Here is a 21,520-nt window from a genome sequence, read left to right as displayed (position 1 = left end):
GTTTTTAAAAACACCAAAGGCTCTGAAAACTGACTGAAACAATGCATCTTTTTTCTGGATCAAAGCTGTTGTATTAGAAATAACTACCACAGAACTTTGAGAGAAAAAATTTGCTTTTAACAATTTTTAAAAGAAACTACAAATAGAAAGGTCATATCCTGATAGGAGTTACGAGACTGTATACATGACATGAAATAGTCACGCAAAACAAATTAAAACTTCATTCAACAGAATTCAAAGCTAACATCCAGAGTCTTGTAATTGTTTGAAATGAGTATTCACCAAAATGAAAAGTGATTAATTTCACAATTTTTACCCTACAAAAAGATTTGGTGGGTTCCCCCCTCCCTCCCCGGCCTCGATAAAAACTTCACATGAAACTAAAATGAAACATCAATGAAACTCCACTGAAATGAAAGATGTTATGCATGAATCTCCCTCGCTGTCACTCATAGCAAACTTGCCCTTATGCTGAGCCAGCACCAACGCTGTCCCCACGCATGGTCTCTGTGGCATGGGAGAGCACCCCTAAGCATGTCCCCACCGCAACCCACCTGCTGTGTGATCCCCAGCCTCAGACCGATCAGATTGGCGTTATTCACGATGTTCCTGTGAGAGAGGGTGGCTCCTTTGGGGCTTCCTGTTGTCCCCTGAAAGACACGGGGTGTTACGAAGTGACCCCCCCCTTTTTCCAAAGATGAGTGATGTGTGCTCTGATTGCCCAGGCAGGCTCCGGGGTGATCCTGCACTTCATTCTCCATTCAGACATGGGAGACTTTTTTTTTTTTCTTACTTTAACAGCATCTGAAACCCAAGCCACACCAAAATAAAATGACTCGCCTTCAGCTGCACAGGGTTCACAGGACACCCTCTTATCTCCACCAGCCCTCAACCACGAGCTGAGCAGCAAGAATGGCAGCAGCGAGGGGAAATGCTGGAACACTTCCTCCATCCCTCAGCAGAAGATGGAACCAGCTCTCAGAGGGCAGAAGGTGAAGGAAATGGGATTCTCAGCATCACCCACATCTTTCCCTGCACCCCCAGCGAGGAACCCAACTGCGAGGCACGGAGTGGGCAGGAGCACCTACTGAAGTGAACTGGATGTTGATGGGCTCGTCGCAGGAGAGGGTCCGCTGCAGGGCTCTCAACTGCTTCACGTGGCTGCTGTCCCCAGCCTGCATCACCTCATCCATGTGGAAGGTGCCAGGCAGCTTCGAGTCCAGTGTGATGACAATGGATAAGTCAGGCAGCCTGGCGGAAAGAAAAATACCATCAACATTAATGGAGCAAGGAGAAAACTGCCTGGGTGGGTGTTCAGTGGTCTGGGCAAACCTCCAGGGCAGCCTGACTCCTTCTCTTCTGGTGAGACCCTGCGTGGGTCCTTCTTCCACCAGAGCCTGTGCTGTGCAGCACAAGGACACAGCTGTGAGGTTGGTGCACAGACACCAGTTGCTCCCAACTCACCTTTTGCTCTTTAATCCCCCTGGAGTGGATTTTTCCAGCTCGGGACACGACTGCTTTAGGATATCATAGTATTTCTGTGTTTTAAATTGAGTAGGAAACACCAGGGCCTTACAGCCAACCTGTGAAGGGAGACAGAAACTTATGAGAAGTTGGGCTGATGTTCAAGGACATGATAAAGAGCAGTCACCACCGACACAGGGGGACACAGCCCTGTGACCCCACACAGCAAGCGTCGGGCATTAACAGCGCACTGGGATTTTCTTCTATAAGCACATGACATGAGTTCTCTCCAGACTAAACCTGGAGATTTTTTAGCTTTTCCTAGGAAGAAAGTGGTTCAAAGATTTTCTGAAGAAGATAACCAAGGTCCCTGCACAGCGAGGGCACAGCAGCCATGCTCCCGGGGCTGGGGACATGTCTCCCGCAGGCATGTTCGCTGAGGGCAAATGCAAACCAAGCCCTTACAGCTGTGCACTCGCAAAACACAGTGAGCGGAGGGCAAGGTGCTGTTACTGCACGCCCAGCACGCCAAGCCCTGATCCCAGTGCTCAGCTGGTGCTTTGCTCCTCCCCAGTGATCGGTGCAGGATGGGCTGGGTGCTGCTCCCAAGAGCAGATCCTGGGGGAGAGCAGATCCTGGGGCTCCCACTTCTCCCAGGACTGACACTCATTGCCAGCGCAAGGCAAACAACCGATTTTTCAGATTAAGAGTCGCAACAAAGCACCCAGTCCCAAAATTCAAAGGAAAACAACAAAAAAATAATCATTTGAGTTGATCTGAAATGAGGTTTTTTGAGGAACTTTCGAAAAATCAAGGAGACCTGAAGATTGCCTCTCAGGTCAAGCCAAAGTTTTGTTGTGGTTTTTTTGTTAAGGTTTTCCATTCCCTAAGATTTTTCCACCTCTTTTTAAAGCATTAGCTATTTTGAAAATTAAAACATTTTTTTATTCAACCTTTATGTAATCCTGAAACAAAGCATTTTAATTACACCAAGAATTTCTTTCTTTTTCAGCAAAGATTTGCTGAATTTGACCCAGATTTGCAAACTGCTTTCATCTTCCAAAAAAAAATGCATTCTTGTCAAATAGATTATTTACATAAATTATTTACTCTGCTGTTTTCATTATTTTCCCAAGGTCTGTGAAATAAGGAGACCAAGGCTATGCCAATAAATTATTTGTAAATACCCTCTGGGGTTTGTCAGAAGGCAAAACAAACATTTATTCTATTTTCTGGAATAATCTGCTCAGAACCCAGGGGAATGAGCGTGCTCTGGGATGTTTTGAACCTCTCTAACTTTTTGCTATTAGTTCCCTCAAACTACTACTCTGGTTGAACTAGTTTTACAAGACAGATGCTATGTGAGGAGTGGAGCTTGCAGGGCAGATGCTACATGAGATAAGGGTCTCTCCTTGGGTGGGCATCTCCCACTTGGTCTCAATTTGAATGGCAGCAGAGCCATCTTCAAAGGACCAGCCATACGAAACCTGCCATCAGTTTGCTTTTGCAAAGCCCTGGAAACACAGCAGGAATTGGACGAATGGTTATTCAGCATGTATTTCTGTATATGCCAAAGGAAGGGAACCTGATGGAGCAAGGAAGGGACTGCACAGGACCCAACAGGGAGAGCCCTAAAGTCTTCAGGGGGTTTGTGGTGCAAATAAATACACCAGAGATCCCAGTGCCAAAGGTACATGGAAAAGCTAGGAACGCTAGCAAACCTGGGAGGGTGAGACAGGAGTAATCCCCAGTGGAGCTGCAAGCGCGTTTCTTCTTACCCCATCGATACTCCAGATTTACACTGGAGGAGAAAGTCAGAGCAGACTCTGACACAAGAGATGGAAAGGAAAACAAAAGCCAAGTCTCACTGGCGAAAAAGGCAAGTACCGACATGCACACTTCTACCTGGTGAGAGAAGCAGGACATCCACGCTGGAAAAGATGTGCTTCACTGCAGCTCTGTGCTCAATTCTAACACATAAAACCAGGAGTGACACCAGTGAGGGTAGGGTAAGAGGATTAAATGAAGGATGAAATGGGAACACAAACTGCAGCCCAGAAACTGAATTACAGAGTTTCTGATGCGAGAGAAAAGTCACCCTTCGTTGCTAGAAATAATCTACTTTCCAGGTAAAGCAAGAACTTGGTGCTGGGAAGCCCCAGAAGTGGTTCTCTCTCTTCTAGTACCAGCCTTTGATTTAAAGCTGAACAAACCACAGATGAGCAGTTAGGTTCTTAATCCTAGGATTAATTTTTAGCCATCAAATGTTTAATAACCTGAATTCCCCATTACTGGAGCTAAGAAGCCAGAACATGTTAAACTGATTGATGCTCTGCACATTGCAAACTCAATCCCAGGCAGGTACGTGAGGGTAGCTGGGGCAGTGAGGCTCAGACAGCAGAAAGATGTCAAGCAGTGGCAATACTTAGGACTTAAACCAGGTTAAACCCAAAGCCAGCAAGGCCTAGGACAAATCTGGGAAGGAGAAATCAAGCTACTAAGTAGGCTGGTCCTTTCTGAGCCTTTCTCCTTTCAAGGTTAAAATCCCAGATGGTGATTTTTGCCCCAAGCAGAAGACAGGCAGGATGGCACCGAGCCGGGGAGGGCAGGCACAGGGTGCTCTCCATCCCAGGCAGGCTGGAGCATGAGTGTGGAGAAGCTAGAACCGATCTAAGGCAGATGTTGCCTCCAGAGACTGCAGCCACACTCTGTTATTACATAGTCTCTGCTTTCCTGGCTTCTCAGGTAGTGCCTGGGGCAGATATTTAGTCTTGCCTTGTTTTCCTCATTCCCTAGTAAACAATTGCTGGCAGGTATGGTTGTTATTGGTGTCATATGGGCAGGACTCTGTTGTTAGCAGGGAGAGAGAGGGATGAGGATGCAGAAGTCTCCATCAAACAGACAAGGTGGCAGCCACAGGGGACAGCAACAAATGTGCCCACTTAACTGCAGCTTCACCCCCTTGGTCGCTGCGTGGTGGTGTTCTGTCTACACGGCCACCACCAGCTCTGCTCTCCCGCTCTCCCTGACACGTGCAAACCTTAAGTAGAAGCTCATCCGTGCTGTGTCCCCACCATCCCCTTTAACAGACAGCTGCTCATCTGAGCTCTCACAACAAATCAATTAACATTTCCAGCAAGTGCCATACAAACCTTCCTGAGGACAAACTCCAGCTCAAGGGCCTGGTAGGCTGGATTCACGGATACCTGAAGAGGGAGAGACAAGAAGGTTGATCAGAGTTACCCTTGCCTTGAAACCCCTCTCCCCTAACACATATTCCAACAGAGAAGTTCTCCCAGGGACAAGCCACACTCAAAGCTTTTCCTCCAACTGGCAGAACTGAGAGCTCACCAGCACAGGGATTTCACATTCACCAGAAATCCTGTGTTTGCATGAAAGAAAACAACAAAAAAGAGAAGAGTTTATGAGAGGACACATAATCAAAACAGAGTCTCAGGAACAGAAACCCCAGCTCCTGTCTCACAGGCAGACATTCAGTTCATTAAACCAAAGACTCAAAACTCCAGTGCAAGTCAGGTTTCATGATGGAGAGCCATGAAAGCACCAGCTCTCTCCTACCCAGCTCTCCACAGAAGCAGCATCAGCTGCTGGAGCTGAGTTCACCATCAGGCTCATACTGAGCTGTGCTCATCCACCCTCACACTGTGTCTTAGAGCCTGGGATCAACCACAACGAAGAAAACAGACCAGCAGACAGGGTGCAGTCCTTACCACGGTGCACCGCCTAAATAAGAGGCATTTTGATGAACATGCGGGGTCATACTATCAAATGAAAATTGGCTTTTGAGGATATGCAGCTTGGACTAGACTCTTAAGTGGAGCATTTGCACCAAAGCAATACAGGCCCTATTTAGGAGGGATCTAAATAGCTGGTGACTGTTTAGGACAGCAGCATGCTACATAAAAATGGTCCTATTTATATTTATTAAATGTATATACATTTATATACCTTATATTTTACATATAATTTATATGTTATTTATATACAGTATATAAAATGTATTATATATTTCTAAATGGTCCTATTTATAAAAGTACATCTCCTTCCACCATCAGCCGCTGCAAGCAAGGTCACAGCAGTCCATTTCTTGCTGCTCCTTCCTCTGCAGTCTGCTTCCCTACACAGCAGAGGGCAAAGATGCACGGGGCTGCACAGATGTTGTTTAAATACTCAATTCAGTTAAGCATGGGTAAGAGCATGGAAAAAAGAGACAACAAACTTTACTCCCCAGTACCTTCTGTTGCTTTTTTGCCTGTTTCCTTTCCCAACAGACTGCTAAAAACCCAGACACAGCAAACTCCTTACCAGGATGATTCCTGCCTGGACAGTTGCAAACTGCATGAGAACCCACTCATATTTATTGGGACCCCACATCCCCAGCCGGTCTCCCTTCTTCAGGCCAAGAGCCAGAAGCCCAGCCGACATGCGGTCCACCTGTAAAATACAAGTGCCTGAGGATCACACACAGGATGCAGTGGGGAGTATTTGTCTCCAGGTGCTGCCTTCTGGGCAAAAAGCATCGTCTTTGCAACTGGAATTGGACAGAATGTACCTCTTCTGCACAGCCTGCCTGCTACTGCCGCAGCAGCATCCTCCGAGCCAGTGCGTGGACCAGCCCCTGCTTAGCGGGTTGACTGAAAGCATAAAAATAACAAGTGTGGAACAATACAGCAAAGCAGGGGGGAAACCAAACCAGGAAATTATGTACAAACAGTTGCAAATTCTTGGCCAAAGTCTAGTTAACATCTAGCTCCTCATCAACTCAGCTTAGGGCTCAGCCTTACCCACACGCTGGGCCCATCTGCACTGCTGGATCTGCCTCTGTCCCAGCACATCGCTTGCTTCTAACAAGGCTCGGGTGAAGAAAACTGTATCGAGTGATTTTTGGCCAGTTTGGGGTTCCTATCCTCATTAAATTGAATTCAACCACTCTATTAACATGACTACTTTATTTTGCAAGATGGTAAGTAAGCATGCATCTGGTGTGCAGATGGATGTGTAAATATTCTGAGGTGTCCAGGAAAGTTGTTATAGGGTTTTTTTTATGTTCTCACATGAATTTATGAAATCTACCTTGTAGGAGATATAGCTGGAATTTTTATTGAGGAATTTAGTTCTGAATTACAGCCTACTTTTTAAAATTACGGTGAACACAGCTAATCTCGTTTATCTGAATGGATGTAACCAAAATGCTAGTAAATCTGAAAAAAAAAACCCAAACAATTCTTCCTATCCAAGACCATATCATACATTTCACAGAAACTTTCCAGGTAGTTAGCCTTGAAATATTGCCCTGCCATTCAGAAGACACATAAACATGTATTTGTATGCAATACACATGCATACACATGCATAGATACACCCACACGCATTTTTGGAATTGTTATTAGGACCTGCTCCTTGACTTTGCTCACTTGCCTTTGTGCTTGGACTAGAAACCTCCACGTGCTCACGACCTCTGACAGTCAGACCGAGTGATTAATACAAGAGCTGCGGGCTGCTCCAGTGGAGAAAAACACTGTGGCTCAGCCCACAACACATCAGATAAGGGTAATAATTTTTAATTATGAAAGTTCATTCTGGGATATTCAGCAAGCATTTTACACGGGCTGCCTTCCCCCTTTGATCTCGAGACCCTCAGGAGGATGGAGGCAGTGCACGCCCAGTGGTGTGTGCTGGGGAGGTGCACTTGCCCCCTGCCCAGGGCCAGGATGAGGACCCATATATAACATGCCTTGCTCCTGAGCTGAGCAATGAAACCATTTCTCATTTCTCCATCACGCCTGCTGCTGCCCTCGTCCACCCGCCCGAACCCCCTGACAGATGAGCCAGGCACTCACCTCCTCCTTGAACTGAGCAAACGTCTTCCGAACTCCATCTCGGCAGAAGACCAAGGCGTCACGATCAGGAAAGCGCTCAACGGTCTCATCCAGGCACTGGCCCACGGTTTTGGTGAGAAGGGGGATGTCTGTGGTCCCCTGGATATAGCTGTTGGTCACCCTGTGGGAGGCAGAGGGCCTCCCTGTGTGCAGGGCACTGTGAGGGAAAAAAAAAAAAAAAAAAAAAAAAGGTATTTTTTATTATAACCCATCAATACAATTCTCCCCATCTGGAAGGATTATCAACCTGTGGACAGTACCAGGAGTACCCGATGCACATCCCTGCCCCAGTGAGAACCACAGGCAGCTGCTTCAGTGGGTCAAGACGAGGAAGACCTTCCTCCAAAAGGACCTGTGTGCAGCAGCCCAGGGGCACTGGGCAGGTGGGTGGCCTCAGCAATCCCACTGCACCCACCCAGACCTGCCCACACCAGTGGGCAGCACAGGCAGAGCCCACATCCCTCCACTGAAAACCAGGGTCCTGCCAACTGATGGGGAAGGAGCCTGCAACAGCCCTGCGGGCCGGGCACAGCCTGGTCCTACAATCATTCACCTGGGGTGAAAACTACCTGGATATTTTGGGATGTATGGATAGAGTATGGGCTCTGCAGTTTACTGAGAGATGGCAACTGGGTTTGGCCTTACTGCGACATTAAAAAGTACAAATAACTTGGAAGGAACACAATCCAATCTGTAGTGCAATTCCTCCAACTGGCTTCTCTCTGCTGGAAAGAGCAGATGACTGAGAAAAAGGAAGTTCAAATTAGTCAGAGATCGGTCTCCAAACACGGTCTGTGGAGAAAAGCCTAATTCTGCAGAACAGAAACTGTTTAGAAGAGTTCAAAGAAGCTGAGCTGTAACCAAGAGGCATTTCAGAGCAATGATGTGTGCATGCAATGGTGAGCGGGCTGCACCCGCTTTGCTGTTTCTGCCAGCTAAACTGCAACGAGCTTACAGCATCGGTAAAGTGAGGGGCTACCAGTGAGAGGAGGGGGAAGAAGTGCGGAGGCAATAAGAGAGCAGACTCACAGGGTGGGGGAGCCTACACCCATTGCAAACGTGGGAGAGGAGGGGAGGGAGGTGTTTTGGCAGAGCAGCACCCGGGCAGGAATGGCACAACAGGGTCCTCGAGAGGAGCACAGAGACATTGTGCCAGAGGCCAAGCTGGAGATGAAACATTGTTAGGAGAGGCAGCAATGAGAGGATGTGGGCAAGGCAGTAGAGAAAATAATTTTTAAATCATTAAGGCTTTCACTGAGGTCTGATCATCAGTGGAAAAGCAGTGACCTCCCCTTAAAACACAGCTCCTGACCATCTGAGCGCTGCAGTTCTTGCCCTGATTTCTCTCTCCACCTCCTCCAAGCCTCACCCTGCCCCAGCAGCCATGCCCTGCCATGCTGTCCTCCTCCCCGGGCATCCCCCGCTTTCTCTGTGCCTCCTCTTCTTCCCTGCCTCCCTCCATGCTCTTAGCTCTCCATTCCCACCTTAGGAGATGACCAGAAAGGCCAGGGTTAAGTGACACTTGTGGGGTGCAGAGCTCAGAGGCAATGCCCTGGGTTTGCAGGTTCAGTGTATAATGGAGGGATTCCTGCCCTAGAGAGGAAAACTAGACCAGCCCGAACTCAATTTCCCCCCATTTGTTACAGGATCAATATTCTGCAAAGATTCAGTGCTATTTACCATGACAGATTTGTTTTCCTGCCCATGAGAAACAAAACCCAGCATGAAATTACTTCCTCTGCAGGGCAGAGTTCAGTCTCAAGAGAAGCACAGAAGAAGATTTTCCCTCCTGGGAGGAGTTCTGCTCCGACAGCTGAGCAAATGACCTGACCCTCTTTCCCCGATGGCTTCTTGGCAGATGGAGCGTTGTGCAACTCCGGCTGATGCTGTGCGGCCATCCTCCTTGCAGAGCTCTTGGGCAACTCACATCAAGGCTGTAGGGCTGCTGGAGGAGGACTTGGTGGGGGTAAATGCTAAACCAAACTATCTTTTATCGTTTGAAAGCTCCTGGGCAAGGCACATAGATAAACTGGGAGATGAGAGATAGCACTGCGGAACAAAAGCCTTTGTAAATAGAGGTTATGTAAAATAAAGGTTGAAAAAAACTCTCTCTAACCTAAGGGAAGGATGAATGCTCTTGGGAAAGTGATAAAAGCCACTGCAGCCACAGCCACTTGCTGTTTGAAACGGCAACTGGAGAAGCCACCGTCCCATCGCCGTAGGGTGATCTCAGACAAGCAGCTCCAGCCGCTCACGCAGGCTGATGAAGAAACCGCAGGCTGTTCGTGAAAACGCTTAATGGAGACAACCACACTTGCATCTCCCTAAAGCCAAGTCACCTCCCGTTTCAGCCGAGCCTGTCCCTAAACACGGATTTTCTGTTCCAGCTAAGGCACGGTCCAGCTCCCTGCTGGCTCCCGCAGCCTGGGAAGGGCTGGAGCAGCCAGAGAGCAGCTGCAGACCCAGTTGTGCAAGAGCACTTTCTCTGAGCACCACCTCAGGGCTTACTGGGAGCCCAGCAGGCTCGGCACTGGGCTGCAGTGGGAGCAAGTAAACACACAAGCATTTCATGGAATACATCAGTTCCTCTGGGGATATCACATAAGGAACTAATGGGCCAAAAATTGGGTCCAACACGTTCTTCTACCACGACTGAAAACGCAAAAGAACAAAACCTCATCACAAAGAGAGGCAAAGAGCCAAAGGGTTTTGCTGACCTCGAAGGAGCTGGACTTCCACACTAAATGCAAGGTGCAAAGCCAGAACCTAAGCCAGTTCCACCTCCAGCCTTCATGGCTACGGCTTCCTCCCTGCCTCCACACAGGGGGATGAAAGAGCATCACAGAGCAGTACAACATGTCTATACAAAGCCCTTCACTCCAAAACATTGTGCAAATACAGTCAAAGGTCCCAAGCACTCACATCTTCAAATGAAAGCATCAGCAGCTCTGTAATTAGAGCCTAAGATATCTTATGCTCATAACCCAGAGTCGCTAACTCCTCTCAAAGCGCTTGCTCACGTGGTTTCTTTGAATATGTTGAGGAAAGCAAAATCACAGCTGTCATCTAGTTTCAGCTCCCAGAATACTGGTCCGATGTTTGCGTGTGCTTCAGCATTTCTGTATCACTAATCTCCTGGCCATGGCAGAAGTGAAAGATGTGACATAAAACAGAGCAGGCTGCTGGAAGCACTGGGAATCAGGAATGGAAGGAATGGGGCAGATACAAGATACATTTGTTATCAGTAGCATCATGCTGGAAATAATGTAGGGTTGGTCTCCCTCCTGCCTATAGCCAACAGCATGTGTACATATCTGATCTGAAAGAATGTATCAAAAAACCTCTACAAAGAAAGGGTCCAAACAATTTAGAAATAATCTCTTGGTTCAGAAAAGAAGTAATTCCCCCTCCATCTCTTCCTATGAAGCATCTGGTACTGCCAGAGCTAAACCAAGACCAATGGTCTGACGGTCTGGTATTACTGCAGCTCTCATTTCCCTGTGTGAGCTGGAGGAGAGCAAATAAAACTCTGCTTCCTCCTGGGTCCCAACATAAACAGTGAAACACTACTCTCGGAGAGCACGTGCCTTCTGTTGGCAATACATTCCAGCAGCAAGACAGCCCGCAGTGCCTGCAAATGAGCCAGGCTCATCGCCAGGCTGCTCCTGCAAACTCCTTAACCCTGGAGTTCAGCAGTGCAACGGAATAGAGAAACATCAGAGACCCAGGGAAAAGGCATCGCCTTCCCATCCCGGGTGAAAGGCAGGCAAGGAGCCGAGCCCTGGCAGCCCCAGCAAGCACTCCTGCCGGATGGTGGCCAGCAGAAACAATCAGACTGAAACAAGCACTCTGGACTAATCCTAGGAGCTCTTTGTGTTTATTGCTGAATAGCCCCAGCTAACATTTTATAGCTGTTGATAGAAGACAACCAGCTTCATTTTTCACCTTTAACTCTTCACCAGTCTCTACGGAAATTATCAGAAGGGAAAAGAGACGAATGCAAGATCAGCATAACCTGTCCTCCATGACGAGCACGCAAGCAAGCTCCTGCTTTGCCGCTGCAAAGGACATTGAGCTGAGCTGTGGTGCCATCTCCTCTGCACACAGGGGAACAGCCCTGCCCTCCCAGGGCTTGGGAACCATCCTGGCTGCACTTCACACCCGGAGAGGCTCACCAGCTCCTTTATCCATGGGCATCTACCAGGAGCTTCACCCCCAAAGTGAGAGGTTTTGGGTCTTTTATATACCACAACTACAATAAAAAGGTGGTGAGAGTTAACCCTGCCCTTACCTCTTCTTTACTCTTTAAAAGAACCCTGCTGACTAACGAGTTAACCAGGTTCTCATTGCTTTTGTTTGTTTTAGGTCAAGAAAGGATCAAGTCCCCACAGCTTCCAGCTTGCTGCTGCAGCAGACTTTTTGGTTACATTTCCCACCGCACCTCCCTCCACTCCACACTTTTTCTGCCAGAAGGATAAATATTGTTTAACACAAGGAGCAGAATTTAATAAACTTATTTAAAACATTACTAGAAAGAGTTTACTCCTCTCAATACATGGTCTTTTTCTCAAAGCGCTTTGTCTCCCTGCCCCTCAGTTTAACTCCTGGGCTGGAGTCCAAGTTGCAGCAAACTCTCTGCCATGCGTCCCTCCTGATCCCGATTCCTAAGTAGAGATTGCAAAATGGCAGTCTTGGCCCCAGCCACACACGGGCTTCAGCCACCCCGCTCCTGATCTCAGCCCAGCCAAAAAGAAACAGCTAGACACCGAGTGTGGAAAAGCAAATGCTGCTCCCCACAGTTCTTGGGGACTCACTACCTAAGAAGTCATGCCTCCCAGTGAGCGTTAGGCTCCCAGTATCGGCTAATCCTCCAAAGCCCTTCCCAATGCCAGTTGATTTGCTATTGCTGTTCTTTGCCACAAACTTGCTCCAAGAGGAAGCGCTGAAAAAAAGCGAGGCAAAGACCTGGCTGGACCCCCCCCAGAACTCCTCGGTGCCCTGGACCTGCAGGCACCCCAGTGCCCCCCCACCACTCAGAGGTCCGCACGGCCGCAGGGGGACAGGGACACTGCCCAACAAAGCCCATGAGTCAGAGCACTGAAGGAGGATGGAGAAGCTGTTTGATACATTTTTGTTACTGCTATCAGGATGCAGCTGCTGTACAAATAAAGTTCAGCCCCGGACACAGGCTCACATCCCTCTGCATGCTCCATGGGGCTTGTCACTGCCCCTGGTCCCCTCCCAGGCCAGGGGGGCAGAGCCAGGGGATAAAGCCTGGCTTTGGCCACTTTGGAAGGGTTTACGGAAGCCAAGGGACCACGATGCACACTGAGAGTGGCACCTCCAGCTGAACCTGCCCTCCCAGCGTGTGGCCACCCACCTGGCCAGACACCCACATCACTCTGTCGCTGCCCTATAGCTCCTGTCCTCCACCACACATGGCCCCTAGAGCCCCCATCCCTGTTTCTACAGCCTCCATACCCTACAGCCCCCTCATCTTCTGCTTCCACAGTCCTCCATCCCCTATAAGCTCCCCACCACCTCCCACCCACAGCGCCATCCCCTATAGCCCCCATCCTCTGCCCCCACAGCCCTCTATCCCCTGTAGACCCCATCCCCAGTCCCCACAGCCCTCTATCCCCTAAAGCCCCTATCCCCAGTCCCCACAGCCCCTCTAGCCCTTCTACCACCCATCCCCAGTCCCCACAGCCCCCTGTCCCCTATAGCCCCCTGACCCCTACAGCCGCCCATCCCTCCATCCCCACACAGCCCCCCCCGGGTCCTACCTGCGCGGCGGAGCCCCTCGCCGCCCCCCCCAGCCGGCGCAGGAGGGGCAGCCCGCGGTGGGCCAGCGCTGCCAGCCGCACCGTGGCCATCCCTGCGGCCGCGGCGAGCACCGGGCGCCCGGCCCGGCCCGCCGGTCGATGGGCGGGGGCGGTGCCACGGGGCCCGCCCCGGCCCGCCCCGGGGGGCTGCGGTTCCCCTCGGCCCCGGCGCCGGGGGAGGTGCCCGGAGGGAGGGGCGGCGGGGGCTGAGCGGGGACCCCCTGGCTGGCAGCACCCAGCGGGTGCTCAGCTCGGGGCTCATATCCCTCCGCACGCTGCCTGGGGGTCGTCGCTGCCCCCGGTCCCCTCCCAGGCCGGAGGGGGGTGGGGGGTGTGCGGTGCAGAGCCAGGGGATGGAGCCTGGCTTCTGCCGCTTTGCAGGGGGTTTTGGGGGGCCAAGGGACCGCGATAACACTGAGAGTGGTACCTCCGGCTGCACCTGCCCGCTCCCTTCCCGAGCCCCTGCACCCCCACATCTCCCCCCTCCATCATCTCGTTTTTCCAGACTGCTCCATCCGCCTGATCCCAAGCGGCACAACGCCCCGACGCAGCCCCACGCCCTGGCTGAGAGGAGCTTTGGTACAAGGCAACCACCACCACTCGCCCCACTTCTCTCCACCGGCATCGCTGGGTGCCCAAGCCCCGTGAGTCACCAATGCATTTCCAGCCCTACCCATTCAACCAGTTATCAGTTACTGCCTCGCCAACAGCTCCGGGCACTCCCTGCCTGCTGTACCCTGCTGCTCCCGAGGAATTGCAGAGCTACTCCAGAGCCCTGAGATGCCCTCACCAAAGGGCGAAGGCATGGGCAGGTGCCCAGGCGAGGAGCGCTGCGGTGCTGAGCCCTGCTGAGCGCTCGGCCACGGGAGCAGCACTGCTCCGCTGCAGCTGATGCTGAGGAGGTGACACATGCACCACTCCCCACATAAAATGACTGATGGCTTTTCTGGGTATCGCCTGCAGCGATGGCTCATTAATCCTTGGGAAAAAAGGCTGGGGTATAAATTTGAGCCTGGAAAATGGTCTGTGCCTTTGAAATACCATATAGGCAGTAAGATACAGTGCTATCAGTGCTGGCCTGAGACATGGCCAGTTTCTGGCTCAGCCGTGGACCTGCTGGGTGATGTCTGGGAGGCATTTTGCAGCTCTGCCCAGGAGGAAACTGGAGTTGAGTGTGTCTGGACACTGTGTCAGCACCACGACAAGCGCAAGGGCATCGATATCGGCCTCAGAACGGTGAATCTCAGGCAGCAAAGCCATAAACGTGCTCGTAACACAGCTGCATAGTGAAGCACTGACTGCAACCAGACCTCCAGCGATAGCTACCTGATTTTAGAAGCAGCAAGGATTTTCCCCAACGTGCATCTTGTTCACAATGAGTTTCTTTGGTGGCAGTGGTGACAGTGTTTTCTTTGGTAGGCAAAGGGGCATTTTAGTCTTTGAAATATGAAAAACTGGCGGTGGCCAAAGAGGGGACCCCGAGTGAGGCAGACCAAAGATCTTCAGAGGGTCTGGGGATGGTCTCCAGCCCCTGGCTGGCGTGGCCAGCTCACGCCCCCAGGGTCACAGCAAGGATCCTTAGGTCAGGATTCGATTGCCAGTATTCATCCTGCTTCCCTCGGCGGTTCCTCCTCCCTTCTCCTTGCTGGTGGTCTGGCAGCCTTCCTCTAGCAGACTGCGCAAATGTGCCCCGTGGTATGGTTTGTCTGTCTCGTGGAGGTTTGAAGTCTTTTTGGACGTGCACAGGTACCTCTATTTACATGTCAGTCCCACTAAAATGTGTAGCTAGGTGAGTTTATGCATTTCCACAGACGATGTAAAGCTGTGTGACATTTGTGGCCAGAATTTATCCTTTCACCAATTCAGCACGGCACAGAGCAATTATCTTTGTACTGCAGGAGCTTGGTGTTGTGTAACCACAGAGAAAAATCCCCAGTGCCTGGGATCCAAACCCCCTCACCTTTAATAAACAAAAATAAAACAGTTTTTCAGTTTGATCTTCCCACATTCCAGTCATTATCCTACAGGGTGAATCCCGGTTAGGTATTAAACCAAGAATCATGCAGAAGTTAATGTGAGCTTCACACTTGGGTACATTTGTTCGAGATTGTCAAAGCAAAGGCAGCCTCAACCGTAACACTTCAGACGCCATCAAGTAAAGCATAATTTCTTTCTAATGAAAATTTTAAAATCTGCCTTTGAGTTAACCACAAATAAGCAGTTTTGTGACTGATCTACACCTTCGTTTCCTTCTCGTGTAAACCAGAAAGAACAGATTTCAGTCTCCGCAGAACTGCAGGGACAAAGGCCTTTTCCAGAGGTGCAGGGGATCTTACTTGGGTCCCCCCCAAACCCCTCTGGGTTTTGCCCTTGGCAGCAGGACAGTGCGTGGCGCCTCCCAGCTGGGGAAGGGGACTGGGACCAGCTCCCTGTGCCAGTCCCTTGCTGCCTCGGGGTGACACAGGGCTCGGGCAACCTTGGCACGTGTGCTGGGAGATCCAGCAAGGAGCGGCTTCCCCACACCTCCTGGGAACAGGGTTTTTTCCTGGCCCTTCCTTGGCCTCCGAATGTTGTGGTGACACGGTGACATGCTGAGGGACGGGCCCGATTCTTACATAAGCAGACCTTGCTTTTCCCAAGGGAGGGCTCTCTGATTTCAGCTCACCTTCTGAGGAGCAATAACCTGCCCCGAGAAACTTCCGTCACCTCCTGGAGGACAGCGCATCACCCTCAGACAGATTTTGTCCTTTCTATGGAGTGAACCCCTGCCAGCGGGTTTGGGGGCCCGCTGTTCACCCCCCCTGCACCCTTGGCTACCACTGTGCTGGGCGAAGGCAGGTTTCAGGGTGTCCGGAGTTCTACCCACAACCTAAGAACCAGGGGCAGGTGTCCTGCAGGAGCCGGAGCATCCTTTCAAGGTGCTGCACCCCACGGTTTGCACAAGGGCTCGGGGAATTGAAGGTGACTCCTCACCCTCACCCCGTTACTGGGAAATACTGGTGTGGCTGCGCCCCGGGCTCCTTCTGTGGAGCGCTGGATGGAGCCGGGGGCGCACCCAGAACCCCAGCGGGGCCAGCGAGGCTGTCTGCGGGGGGATGTCGCGATGCGACAGCCCGACAGCGCAGCGCGGGGGGCCGGGGCAGCGGCGGCCGCAGCGGTAGGGCCGGGTAGGGGCAGCCGGGGCGGGCCGGCCCCGCACGGCCGGTTGTTCGCGGCGCGGGAGGCAAACGGCCCACACCCGCCGCGGGGGCCCTTCCCTGGGCGGGGGGCGCCTTCCGTCCGCGGGGGGTGTCCCTTCCCTCGGCACGGGGAGGGTGGCCTTCCCTCGGGGGGGTCCCTTCTGTCAGCGGGGGGGGTCCCTTCCCTCGGCAGGGGGAGGGTGGCCTTCCCTCGGCGGGGGGTCCCTCCCTCGGCAGGGGGAGGGGGGGTCCCTTTCCTCGGCGGGGCCGTTTCTCGTGGGAAGACGGCCGGGGGTCTCGGGGCGCTCCGGGCCGCCAGGGGGCGTGCTGGGGCGGGCGGCTGGCGGGGCCCGGTGCGGACGTGGCCGCGGAAGTGTGTGGCGGGGCCGGGCCGCCCGCAGCGTCTGACGGCCGGGCGGGGGGCACCCGGCGCCATGTCGCGGGGCGGCGGGAAGGGGCCGAGCCTGAAGGACAAGCTGGATGGCAACGAGCTGGATCTCAGCCTCTGCGACCTCAACGAGGTCCCGGTTCGGGAGCTGGTGAGCGCCCGCCGGGGCCGGGGCCGCCAGACGCGTGGGAGGAGGGGGCTGCGGCCTGGCCTGCGGGTGCTTGTGGCGTCCCGGCCGGGGGTCTCGGGCCGGGAAGGCCAGAACCGGTGGAGGTGGCCAGGGGGACGCCGGAGAAGCCGCAGGGGCTGAAGCAGCACCGGCAGCAGGGCAGGGCTGCACCCCGGGGCTCACCCCGCGCTTTGTTTCTCTTCCAGGCCGCTCTTCCAAAAGCCACTATATTGGATTTATCCTGCAACAACCTCATTTCCCTGCCGGTAAGGTACCAGAGAGCCTTTGTGGGGACGGGTCTGCTGGAAAGTGTTCAGAAAAGATAACTAGTGCCTCAGTAAAGCCTCCCGGGGAGGTTTGGGGCTGGCGCTCCCCTCACCCTGAGGTGGCGGAATGGCTCGGCCCCAGGGCCAGGCCCGCACTGGGGTGGGTTTGGCAGAGGCGGGAGAGAGGAGGGCTCTGTGCTGGGTGGAGGTTGTAGTTTCAGCTGCCAGAGGGTCCCCGCGCTAACACAGACCTGTCCCCAGCAGTGGAGACTTGGATTTGTTCCCTTGTACAGCCCTACATCACCCTGGCAGTCAGTCTGGGTTATCTGGCCCACTGTTCTCCATCTTCCGAGGCAGAGGAGGGGAGTGATTTACTTCTATCACAATTCCGTAGTAAATTAAGGATTTGTGGCTTATGTGACGTGCAGGCACTCTCCACATCCTCCCTAATGAGGTTTCCCCATCAAGGTGCTGACAAGCTTTTTTTCTGGGTTTTGTTTGTGTTCGGTTTTTAGTCAGACTTCTGCAGTTTGATGCATCTGGTGAAACTGGATTTGAGTAAGAATCGGCTTCAACAGCTGCCCTTGGACTTTGGCCGCCTGGTCAATCTGCAGCACCTGGACCTTCTGAACAACCGTTTAGTCACCCTGCCAGTCAGCTTTGCACAGCTCAAGGTAAAACACTGTGCTGGGCGGTTATGTAAAGCTTTGGCATGCAGTCCAGGGTCTTGTGATCCTTCTCAAGTTGATTTCTCTGGTAAAGCATCCATCCTGCTGACTATCCGTTCCAAAATTCAGCTGGCTCTGCACCGCAGCTCAGTGGAAATTATCTTGCTTCTATTGAAGATGTCTCTGCTTAAGCTCTCCTTGTCTTCTGTACCTGTTTCATTCATGTGAAAACTAAGTAGTTCTTTGCTTCTGCTTTGGATCTCTCAAGTAATTGCAAGACTACAGTGCTCTTACAGCCTTCCCTTTATCATTTCCTTCTGCAGAACCTGAAGTGGCTGGATCTGAAGGACAATCCTCTGGATCCTGTCCTGGCTAAAGTAGCAGGAGACTGTCTGGATGAGAAGCAGTGTAAACAGGCTGCTGTCAAGGTAAGGAATCTGCTTTTATTCTTTTTTTCCTTACTTGGCTTTGTTGGTGGTGGTTCTTCATCTTTTAGCTTAGTGAGCTGGGCAGCTGCTGCAGCAGTTTGAAGTTTTGTTTAGCCAGTGAGGTGCAGATTCACTGCACTGACTTCACTGCTTCTCTGCCCATAGAGAGCAAACACTGAGCTGAGTAGGATTCTTGTCCATTAGTGGAGTTAAGAGAGGACTAAATGCTGGTTGCCAAGAAAGTGGAGGCATAATCGGACAAAATAATCCATGTCCAGACTTCTAGTCCAGAGCACAAAAATCTCTGAAGAATTTCTGGCAAATTGTAGGCTTTACGTAAATAGAAGTGTTCTGTGATCCTCTGTATCGGCTAGCACCAGTTTCCCACATTTGTTTTTTAATGAAAAGATCTGTTTCTTAACCACAAAGATACATGTGGGAAGGTGTGAGCTCTCCTCCTCTTGGGAGCCATACCTGTAGGGATAAGTCAGGGGTGGTGGTTGGCCCCAGCTGACTGTCCTCAGCTACACTCCAGCTGTTCTGTATTGAACTGACTGTGCAACGAGCCTTCTGCAGAGACCTCAGGTTGTTTTCTTGGACCTTGAAGGTACTGCAGCACATGAAAGCAATCCAGTCGGAGCAGGATCGCCAGCGGCAACGGAAGCTCCAAGCAGAGCGAGGTAAGCACCAGGAGCCCTGACATGCTGTCTGCTGAGGACTGTTCTCAGTCTCTCTTAGGTGCCCAAATGGACTGACTGCCATCTAACAAACTGCTAAAAGTACATGCAACTATGAAAATCCTGAGGACTTAGGGAACAGTGGGATAGAAGGGCTGGAGGGAGAAGGATAGCAGGGGATAACTATGAGATTTCTTGCCTGAATGGTAGTTAGCTCTCTAGATGGAATGCACTGTAGATTACCTATTAAAAATACAAAAGAACAACAAAGGATTTATTTTAAGGGAAGCCTAATTCTGAGGGAGCAAAATGCAAGGTATGTCATGTAAAAAAACCACCCAAAGATAAAAGAAGAGAATAGTTACTTGATTGGTTTCCTCTTCCTGATTGGGAACAGATAAACAGGTAGTAAGGAAGAAGGCAGTCACAACCCTTTACATAAAAGGAAAAAAATTCCTATTAATCCCCAGAAATGGAGAAGAAGCGTGAAGCAGAACAACGAGCAAAGGAGGCTCAAGAGAGGGAGCTGAGGAAGCGAGAGAAGGCAGAAGAAAAGGAACGCAGAAGACGGGAGTATGATGCTCAGAAAGCTGCAAAACAGGAGATGGAAAAGAAAACTAAAAAAGAAACTGTGCAGATCCGAAGTAAGTGGTAGCCATTTTGGGTGGGATTGCATCAGATTTCATCACATTGCGATGCTGCCAGATTTGCTTTCATGCAGCCTAGGTACCTGGAAGTGGAGCAGGGGGAACCTGTATGACTTCTAGTAAGCGCTACTGGTGTTCCCTTTTCCCCTTAATTTGTGTTCCTGGTGAGCTGCTGAGCTACAAGAAAGTTCAGCTGTTCCTAAGGAGAACTTACCTCCACTCATTTCTTTTTAAGTGTACTGACCTGTATGTGCAAAAGCAGGTCTTGTGTTCCACAAAGGTGCTTTACACCCTCTTCAGTGCTGACCATGAAACTAAATTTCAAACTTTTCATCCTAAACAGTTAGATCCTGCACATCTACTTACTGAACAGTTAAGTGATGAAAATTCATGACAAACGACAGCTGCAGCACAGGCTGAAGTATCTCACCCGAACAGCTTGTTTCTGAATGTAGACTATTAAAAAGATACTTGATGTATTCCTCACGTTCTCTGTCTTGTAACGCCCTCATTACAGAGCCCGCCTCCAGTTCTCGTCCTGCTCAGCCACCCCGGCACAAGCACTCCTGGTCGCGGTCGGTGCTGAGAGTCCTGCTCTTCGTGCTGTTCTGCATCCTCTGTACTTTGGCCGCCTGCAAGCTGACAGAGCTGCAACGTCAACCCCTGTGCATCAGCGTGAACACTCTCTATGAGGATGTGGTAGCCGCTCTTCAAAACCATAAAACCCTGCAAAATATGCTACAACAGAACTCGCAGCAGTGATTGTCCTGGACAGGCACTTGCTTCGTCAGCATCTCCTTCCACCATCTACGCAGCCAGAATTCCTATGGAATTGTGTTCTGATGAAACTGCTTTTAATCAGTCAGCATTGGTTTGCTGCTCCACTCCACCCAGAGCAGAGTTATTGTTCAGATCATCTTTGCCATGCATGTTTCGCAGTTGGCCTGTAACTCCCATTATTTGCCCACATTAACCTAAACTTGCTAATACTTCTTACCTCCACGGGATGTTTACCTAGATGGTGAGACACAGAAAGCTGCCGATCTGTATGAGTGGAAAAAAACAGCCCTTGCATTATCTGGGTGGCTATAGCTCTATCCTGGAGGTAGGAGGGTTTTAATACATATCCATTCCTTGCTCTCATTTCTATTCCTGCTAAAATTGGTGATACAGCTGTACGGGAGTAATATATTAAGGCCTACTCCAGGACCAATTACAAGTGTGTAGGATGGCTGTGCATCTGTATGTTGGAGTGCAGAAGCTGATTTACTATTGAAAGGAGCTGAATTTTCAATACAACAGTTTTCGCAGCAGTTTGTCTGAACTGGATGTTTATGTTGCTAATGCAGTTTTCTTTACTCGGGTATTTTAGAAACTGTCAAAAAATATTTCAAGAGTAAGTAAGTGTAGTTAGAAATCAGTATTTTAACCAGCTAGTGCTGACAAAGCAGCTGCAGCCGCGGCAGGCAGCACTGGGTGGCACTGTGGCAGCACCACAGGAGCAGACAGGCCAGGGTTTTGCTGGGGGAAGGCTGGGGGGTTTGGTGGTTTGCAGCTAAAGAAAACTCACCTGCACAAAGGCCTACAAATGAATTTATAGTTCAGAGAAATCCCGAGGTCTTTCATATCCTTAAGAGCTTTGTGAGCACTAAAATGAAGTGTACGCATAATGTTAAGCGGAGGTTTCAGAGAATATCCATGTGACAGACTCCACTGAGACATCCTACATTAGTTACCAGAATTGCTGCCTCCCATCTAATACCTGGGATTGTTGCTGCTAAGAGTAGTGCCGCGAGGAAAAAGCCTGTAGCATTTCATCCCAAGGTCATCAAGGCAGTAAGCTGTCACCTTTTTGTAACCTAATGGTAAAACTGATTCCCCAAGTATCACAGAAAAAAGCAACAGCATG

The 21,520-nt window shown here is 50.9% G+C and overlaps 2 protein-coding genes across 3 annotated transcripts in view; one reads left to right on the top strand and one right to left on the bottom strand.

Annotated features, from left to right (window-relative positions):
• The window catches only part of ACSF2 (acyl-CoA synthetase family member 2), a 37,503-nt gene extending 24,263 nt beyond the window's left edge, over positions 1-13,240 (bottom strand). Inside the window, exons 1-7 of the mRNA XM_055794922.1 lie at positions 13,185-13,240; positions 7,326-7,521; positions 5,791-5,919; positions 4,617-4,670; positions 1,465-1,583; positions 1,089-1,251; positions 555-650 (exon numbers count right to left, since the gene is read on the bottom strand). Coding sequence (XP_055650897.1) covers positions 555-650; positions 1,089-1,251; positions 1,465-1,583; positions 4,617-4,670; positions 5,791-5,919; positions 7,326-7,521; positions 13,185-13,240 — 813 coding nt within the window. The remainder of the gene's footprint in view (positions 1-554; positions 651-1,088; positions 1,252-1,464; positions 1,584-4,616; positions 4,671-5,790; positions 5,920-7,325; positions 7,522-13,184) is intronic.
• Positions 1-20,924, top strand: part of LOC101917075 (leucine-rich repeat-containing protein 59) — a 34,186-nt gene extending 13,262 nt beyond the window's left edge. The window contains exons 1-7 of one of the 2 annotated variants that reach the window (XM_055794920.1): positions 16,727-16,907; positions 17,132-17,191; positions 17,707-17,865; positions 18,183-18,287; positions 18,895-18,967; positions 19,435-19,608; positions 20,129-20,924. In XM_055794920.1, coding sequence (XP_055650895.1) covers positions 16,803-16,907; positions 17,132-17,191; positions 17,707-17,865; positions 18,183-18,287; positions 18,895-18,967; positions 19,435-19,608; positions 20,129-20,373 — 921 coding nt within the window. In that variant the 5' untranslated portion in view covers positions 16,727-16,802 and the 3' untranslated portion in view covers positions 20,374-20,924. Of the gene's footprint in view, positions 1-16,726; positions 16,908-17,131; positions 17,192-17,706; positions 17,866-18,182; positions 18,288-18,894; positions 18,968-19,434; positions 19,609-20,128 lie in introns of those variants that run through there. The other variant, XM_055794919.1, reaches the window with a different exon arrangement.
• Positions 20,925-21,520: the final 596 nt, after the last annotated feature.

The sequence above is a fragment of the Falco peregrinus genome, chromosome 2 (genome assembly GCF_023634155.1).
Source record: "Falco peregrinus isolate bFalPer1 chromosome 2, bFalPer1.pri, whole genome shotgun sequence".
Classification (NCBI taxonomy): Eukaryota; Metazoa; Chordata; class Aves; order Falconiformes; family Falconidae; genus Falco; species Falco peregrinus.
This window is presented reverse-complemented; position numbering and strand designations above follow the sequence as displayed.